Here is an 8,166-nt window from a genome sequence, read left to right as displayed (position 1 = left end):
GCAAGTTTGTTTACAATCGGCAATCAGGTTACGAACTTTGCTTGTTGTAATCCCTAAAAATAGACGAGCATGAACACGAAAACGTCATTGCCGCAACTAACCAATCAGCATCATTCCTTCACGTGATCGGTCTAACGTGCCCATGACGTTGACTGTGACGTCGGCACTTTCTGATGCAACTTTTGCTGATGCTAAAAATAGACATGCGCGTAAAAACTATAAACATCCGCAAGAAAATAGTTACCAATGTAGATTTATGCACATAAAAATGTTATTAACAATTGAAGAAGAATAATAATTCACATCTAAGCCAAATTAATAATTAAAATTAGTGAAGTTTGTTGAATTTCACGGAGAAATTTATAACATTGTACGTCATTTTGGGCGGTTCTTATATTTGCGCATTAATATAATGATGTCATTGTGTGAAAAGACCAATTCATTATACAAATACACTGTATTACATTACTGCATACGCCACGTTGTACATCACTTCTTTCTACACACGACATGAGAATACCAAACCACGAACCCTACAAAAAACGAAGAATAAAACCGTCATAATGGCTGCCTAGCGATCCCAAAACTGCCCAACAAAAGTGCAAATCCGACAGGGTTGCACCTCCGCAAATTAAACATGGCGTGAGTACATTTTTTTATGTCTAATTTTCATGTAAAAACTTTGATGTTTTGGTATTTTTGTAAGTTTCCTTCCGCCATTTTCTTTTGACCAGTTGACGGCGCACTGTTGTTAGCACTCTGATGATACACTAACTATGCAGCATATGGCCACTGAAAATATGCTGACTTTAGTTCCATTTATCCATGTTCTCGAATTCATCGTTCTGCTATTTTATATTTTATTTTAAAATATCTGTATTGTCTGGGAGTGGGTTTTGTATGGAGTAGATATTTTTGACAAGAGACGGAGAATTGGGAGTAGATAATGCATTGTATTTGTAAATTGTTTTCACATTATTTTTTGCATCGTAAAAAATTGGGACCGCAAAAATTGCATTTATTATAAATTAAATTGTCGTGTTTCAAACATTTGTATGGCTCAGAAAAAATTTCGACGAGAAGGACAATGGGATATGCCTATAACTTTTATTGTAGTTTTGATAATGTAACCATCATGTCGGGAGGAGGGGTACGTTGTTGCATGGAGTGGAGGTGTATGTTATCGCATGGAGGTAGAAATTCCTACCTCCACCTCCATCGCAACAAGCTTTGTTTAATTAAGCCCCACTGTACTCTGTACTGTACTCGCATATTGACTGGCAATGAGGTTACATTATTATTATACTATTCTAGACGTACACTAGTTACCGAATTTTGCCAGTCAATATGTGTTTTTATAACACACCTTGGTCTTAAATGTGAAATAAGAACGGAAATCTGGAAAAGAAGGGAAGTTTTGTAGTTGCTGTTCACGGTTCACATCAAGAGAGGGCGCTGTAACCAGGCACTACTTTAAGAGACCTACAAAAAACATGCAGGCGCACCCCACGTGACCGTGTTTCAGCCAACCAGAATACAGACCAAGCAAGAGGTGTGTTATAAAATGCTTTATTTGGACTTGGTCTGGACTTGGTCCTTGGAACTTTTTTTCACTAGTAAATATAGGATGACGTGTTCCCTGATCGCACACTTTGCACCTTACAGTACTACTATACTCTACTGCAAGAGGAATGTACTACACCATATAGATACATGTAGATAGATAGATGTACTCATACTTTGGGTGCATTCATTGGAGGAATTCGCATGGGATTTATGGAGTTTTTTGTCAACAATACATTTTGTCAATACTCCATACCATAGTTGTCACAGAATGATAGAATATCTAGGCCTAGTTGAACTCTGGACTAAATATTAATTTGAACACTTGGGTCTGAGCCATACTACAGTCAAACAATTGTTTACATCAATATTTCAGTTTCAACAATTATTGACCCTTTCCATCATTCAATAGGCCTAGGGGGATGTAAATAATAATATGAACTAGGCCTAGGCCTATATTTTAAAACAAATACGAAGGTTAGTGATCTTTCTAAGTTTTATCAACTTATTTAAACCAACCAGGCCCAGAAAGTTATATGAGATAGTTAATTAAGTGGAGGACTGTTAATCAATGGCTAAAAGAAGGTCAATATTTTATTCATCTAGTATTATATACGCCCAGATGGCATTGTTTAAAATGTTCTGGACAAAAAATGAAAGTGTGCTATATTTCTGACACACAGATCATGACACATTATTTTTGTATTGTTGTAGTTCGGAAATAGTACCTCAATTGTGTTCATTATTTGCCCATTTGTTCTTATTATGGATTAACTGGAGTCTTCTTTTCTGTCATTGCAGTTCGCTAATGATGCGCACCTTCACAGGTACCCAAACTGGGTCAGCACAAGACTTACAACAAAGCTTCATTTATTCTCAAGAAGAAATCCATGATCAAGGAAAGCAAGATGTCCTTATACAGCATGGAATTGGACGCAGTGACCTCCTTCTTGGGGGAGGAGCCCAGCTTATGGGCAACAGAGAGGGATGATCTGTTTAAGGTTCAGGGTACAGAGCTTGGGAGCTCTGCATCCCTGGCAGATGAGCTGCTGGGAGAACTTGATGGACAGTGCATAAAAGGTACATCAAAGACCTGAGCCCAATTTCATAGAGTCACTTAAGTGACAAATATTGCTTAATAGAAATATTCTGCTCAGCTGAAATGAGCAGGATAATAGGTACTAATTTTATATGTGACAGGTCACCTTATTCTGGTGAGCATTGTTTTCTTGCGTGTAGCTACTTGTTGAGCTAAAGCAGCTCTTTTGAAATTGGGCCCTGTGCCCTTATTATAGAGCTGCTAGAGCTGCTTAATCACAAAAAAAAAGTGCATAACAAATGCTTACCACCAGGGCAACGCAGTAAGCTAAAATACCATGTATTTTGTTTCATTTGTAACTGGGGTCCTGCGCATTCTTGAGAAGCACATTATTGCTCCAATGTGTTGGGCTTCATCAACTCAATGAAATTCACCCTTCGGTTTGAGGCTAAATTTACTGATTGAACATGTTTATGGAGACTTCATGATAGGTTGTTGGCATATGGAATCACATTTGAGAACACGATACTGCAGGTCTCCAATTAACCCATGGCACCCACAGCAACTGCTGTGTTGCCCTTTGAAAAGTTCCAATACAAACTATATTTTGCTCATAGAAGTGCCCCTTACTTGAGGGAAATTGCTGTGCCCCTTCAAAGCAACATTCAAGGCCTGACACTGTTAATTATTCAAATCAAAAATAAAAAATGTAAAAAAACAAAAACTTGGCGATTGTTTTACTTAATGTTTTTCGTATACTTTTGTCGACAGAGAGCTCTCCTTTTGAAGATCTCCCAGAATGGATGTCCGAGAAGATTGCTCTGGCTGAATGGATTGATGCAGCAGACATCATGCCACCAGACTTGCTGACCACGGTTCCCTTGGAAGAATCCATTGAGCCAGCAGAAGAGCTTCTTCAGTTGTTGATGGTGAACGAGGAAATCCCACCTCAACCTCCATCTCCAGGTGAAGAGACAGCTTCAGATCTTCTAGCATTGTACCCAGCAGCGTCACTCTGCTCCCCTGATTCCCCACTCTCCCTAACCTCAGAGGATTCCTCAGTGTTTCAGAACTCTGAAGGTTCGTCATTACCCTCCTCCCCGTTTGACTCCAAACCACAAAGTCCAGAAGCTCAACTCACAGCTGAAGAGTGTCTGTGGCAAATTGCAGACGGACTGACATCCATTTTCTCCAATGAAATCTTGAACGATACCAACACCGATGTCGTGTCTCAGCCAGCCCCCAAGGCCCCCAAGGCAGGATCTTCACCAGCGTTTTCTCAGTCAGGAGAAGAAGATGAAGAGCTGCTTGAAGTAGAAACCCCGCAGAGAAAATCAAAAGCCAAGCCTAAGCTGAAGACCGTCAAAGACCCAGGGATTAAGAAGACCAAGAAACGAGACCAGAATAAAGTTGCCGCCACGCGGTATCGGGAGAAGAAACGTGTTGAAGCCAATGTGCTTATGACAGAACAGATGGAATTAGAAGAAAAGAACTCTGAATTGAACGATAAAGTTGAATCACTCTCAAGAGAGATTAAGTATCTTAAAGATCTCATGGTGGAGGTCTATAAGGTCAAAGGAGAACTGAAAATTTTAAGGAAGTGAAAGTTAATTTGGATGTGATATCAGTCTGTAAATATATAATGATGCTTTTTGTCACATATACTTTACGCACAAGTTTTGTAGTGCAAGTGATAGTTCATAAACAATATTCTTGCAAAAAGGGTAGAAATTTGGGATGATTGAGTGCACTTTACAAATATTGAACAATGAAAATTTTGTTTGGTTGTAAACTTGTAATTTAGATTAAAGCGCTATTGCGCTGGCATCTGACCGAGTCGATTAGAAGCCAGCGCATTAATCTCACTAGAAAGGTACACTTCTATCATTATTTACAACCAAATTTGTAATTGAGATTCATGCGCTGGCTCCTAATCCTTTCGATCAGAAGCCAGCGCATTAATCTCTATTGCAAGTTTGGTTGTCAATCATGGTAGAAGTGCACCTTTCTAGTGAGATTAGCGCGCTGGCTTCTGATCAATTCGATTAGAAGTCAATTTGTTAATCTCACTATCAGGTTCACCTCTCATAATTTACAACCAAACAACCTAAACATGAGATTAATGCGCTGGCTTCTGATCAATTCGCGGAGCCAACATTAGTAATTTTGTCTTAAAAGCTTCCATGTTTTGTTCTTGCAAAAAGGGTTGAAATTTTGTTTGGTTGAAAAACTTGTAACTGAGATTAAAGCGCTATTGCGCTGGCATCTGACCGAGTCGATTAGAAGCCAGCGCATTAATCTCACTAGAAAGGTACACTTCTATCATTATTTACAATCAAATTTGTAATTGAGATTCATGCGCTGGCTTCTAATCGTTTCGATCAGAAGCCAGCGCATTGATCTCTATTGCAAGTTTGGTTGTCAATCATGGTAGAAGTGCACCTTTCTAGTGAGATTAACGCGCTGGCTTCTGATCAATTCGATTAGAAGTCAATTTGTTAATCTCACTATCAGGTTCACCTCTCATAATTTACAACCAAACAACCTAAACATGAGATTAATGCGCTGGCTTCTGATCAATTCGCGGAGCCAACATTAGTAATTTTGTCTTAAAAGCTTCCATGTTTTGTTCTTGCAAAAAGGGTTGAAATTTTGTTTGGTTGAAAAACTTGTAACTGAGATTAAAGCGCTATTGCGCTGGCATCTGACCGAGTCGATTAGAAGCCAGCGCATTAATCTCACTAGAAAGGTACACTTCTATCATTATTTACAATCAAATTTGTAATTGAGATTCATGCGCTGGCTTCTAATCGTTTCGATCAGAAGCCAGCGCATTAATCTCTATTGCAAGTTTGGTTGTCAATCATGGTAGAAGTGCACCTTTCTAGTGAGATTAACGCGCTGGCTTCTGATCAATTCGATTAGAAGTCAATTTGTTAATCTCACTATCAGGTTCACCTCTCATAATTTACAACCAAACAACCTAAACATGAGACTAATGCGCTGGCTTCTGATCAATTCGGGGAGCCAACATTATCAATTCGACTGTCTTAAAAGCTTCCATGTTTTGACCAATCAATATGGCTCAGTTCTAGAAATACATGTAGTTTGTGAAATAAAGACCAACTTCTTTAAAGACTCATTTTAAACTACATTAAATCAGTTTACTTTCCGTGATAAAATGAGAATAATGGAATTTGTAGGACTTAAAACCCTGTTGTTAAACCATAACAGACCAAATGACTAGGTACAACGCTTGGGTTTGATGTCAAAGGCCATGTGTAATAACAGTTGAATTTAAAACTTCACAATTCTCAATACTGACATGCTCTCTGTTTTGTAACACGCCTGCCAGTGTTCAGACTTCTATGTAGTTTTTGTGAATTGATCAAAAACATGTAAATATATTCCTTCGCATATAATGTAGTAGGCGACTTGTATTTATCAGGTTAAACTAAATTAGTTGTATTTATTTAGACACTCAGAACGATTGATGACTGAAGGTTCGGTTGTCTTTCCCCTTTTTATTTTAAATTGCAATGTAGGTGTTGTTAATTAAGTCTGGGAACCATTTGCAGTGATAGACTTAAAGCTTGCAATGTTAAGTTTTAAAACGCAGACAAAGTAATAAAAGGAGATGTTAAAATTTATGTAAGTTTCTATCATAATTTTTGTTTTTAATCCTGAAAATTGAAACCTTAAATGAATGAATTTGGAGGTCTTGTGCTATTATGGGATTGGAGTTTAGGATCTCGGAGGATTGGGGCCATTACGGGTGTCTGATTTGAGAGGATTTAGAAGGAAATGGATTATGTGGTTATATTTGACACCAGAGGAAATGGAAACTGGTCTAATATGTGCAGTAAAAAAGGGGTATGGGCTGTATGGGGGATTGGGAATGTGACGGGAGAATTTGGGGCATTAGAAGTTGAGGGAAACAAGTAGATTTTGGCTATTAGTTGAGGAAAACAAGGAAGATTTGGGCCGGCTTTTAGAGCATTCAACTCTCTATCCTGAAGGATGTTCACGTAGAAGGTTTTGGACTATGTGTTAGGATGTTGAGGTAGAATTCTACCTCCATGGTGTGAGCATAGAGAGCTGTTGTCCTTTCTCTATGGTGTGAGCAACTGGGCCTGTGTCATCTGTAAGACTTTAATTCAAGTCCCGTCCGATCGTGTGTGCGAGGTCCCGCAAAGCATATCGCGCCAACTACCAAACACTGGCCGTTTATCAGTGCGCCATCAACGTCAAAATATAGCTATTGCAGTTCTGAGCTACCGGCGTGGCAGGTTGCGGGAAGTTTTTTTGTTAATGTTTGGCGACGGGACTGAAAATAACTTGAGTCAGTCTAGAGTCATCTCTACTCGTCAAGTAGTTGTGCATATCAGAATAGGGGATTGGCGTCGACTCTTCGAAAAGCCGAGAGAAGAAGGCTAGATTGTAATGTGGACACTGTACTAGTAACCCGAGTAACCCTTATACATGGTGCACAAGAAATGATGACAAATTATTTTGTCAAACAATAATTTTACACATAACAATAAATTATTCATTTTGTTCTCATTAAATTTTTGTTTTATTAGCTCACATGGCTCTCCTCAAAGTACAGAGTTAGCACGGCATCGAATAATGCTACAGGCCTAGAATACGTGAGCGAAGAAGACGCACTACTCAATGTGGCAACATGGAAAGTTCGATAAAACTTTTGGCGGTTACAAACAGGACGGTACAATAATATTCGAGCAACGTAAACCAGTTCTATTCCACAACATGATCCAACAATGGTTAGGCCTTTATGGATATACAGTTCTCCTTGATAAGTGACAAAAAAGTCCACAAGTTTCTCGAAATGATAATAAGTTTTGAAAGTGCGTAAAACAACTCCCTCTTTTTTGTCACTATACACTGCCAGTTTGACCTTGAATGTCGCCAACGCTGCTGTAATATTATTTGCTACCATTGTATTGTATGGCACAATGTGAAAAGTTATGAACAATATGTCCCAATCCTATAGAGGCCAGAATAAACCTCATCCAGGATGTTTATTCGTTGGCTTTTCTTCAGGGGTTGTTGTTTATTGCACAGGAAAGATGTTCCTGGTATAAATATGACTAAATAAAGCTTGTCAAATCAAAGATTGTTTTCAATGAACAAACCATACAACTAAATATGTAGAAGTCGGGTGACCCATTTGATCTCAGTCGCGACTAAAAGTGTTTTTAAACATCAGTCTTTAGCCAAAATAATTCAAATTTAGTCCAGACCTCTATATAGTATACCAATAAACACACCTCGCGAGAATCTTTTGAAAATTCTATAAATTACGGTGGTCCCTGTTTTAGGGGAAAAAACAAAAACGCAATTTTTTTTCTGTATTTTTTTTATATAAAAATAAATATTGGGTAACATTGAGGGCCTTCTAATTACAATTGTCTAAACATCAACAGACGGAAATATTTATATCGATGATATATTCATGAACAACTATACGGCAGTACAATCAATAGGCTTTAACATTTTAAATCATTTACCCTTTTTTTAATGGGCCGTCTTGCCAAGATTCG

The 8,166-nt window shown here is 38.3% G+C and overlaps 1 protein-coding gene across 1 annotated transcript; it reads left to right on the top strand.

Moving 5' to 3' along the window:
* Positions 1 to 474: 474 nt before the first annotated feature.
* Positions 475 to 6,252, top strand: LOC139944059 (cyclic AMP-dependent transcription factor ATF-4-like). The gene is made up of 3 exons (XM_071941011.1): positions 475 to 642; positions 2,365 to 2,643; positions 3,374 to 6,252. Exons 2-3 carry the CDS (start codon positions 2,454 to 2,456, stop codon positions 4,204 to 4,206), a joined length of 1,023 nt encoding a protein of 340 aa, XP_071797112.1. The 5' UTR covers positions 475 to 642; positions 2,365 to 2,453; the 3' UTR covers positions 4,207 to 6,252.
* The last annotated feature ends 1,914 nt before the right edge of the window (positions 6,253 to 8,166 follow it).

The sequence above is a fragment of the Asterias amurensis genome, chromosome 11 (assembly GCF_032118995.1).
Source record: "Asterias amurensis chromosome 11, ASM3211899v1".
In the NCBI taxonomy this organism is placed as follows: domain Eukaryota; kingdom Metazoa; phylum Echinodermata; class Asteroidea; order Forcipulatida; family Asteriidae; genus Asterias; species Asterias amurensis.
Note: the sequence above shows the minus strand (reverse complement) of the source record. Positions and strands in the feature narration are given on the sequence as shown.

Excerpts from the sequence above, each read along its gene's own strand:
- LOC139944059 (XM_071941011.1), top strand. The coding sequence starts at position 2,454 with ATGATCAAGGAAAGCAAGATGTCCTTATACAGCATGGAATTGGACGCA. Across the intron at positions 2,644-3,373 it reads TGATGGACAGTGCATAAAAG|AGAGCTCTCCTTTTGAAGAT; the intron begins GTACATCAAAGA and ends TTTTGTCGACAG.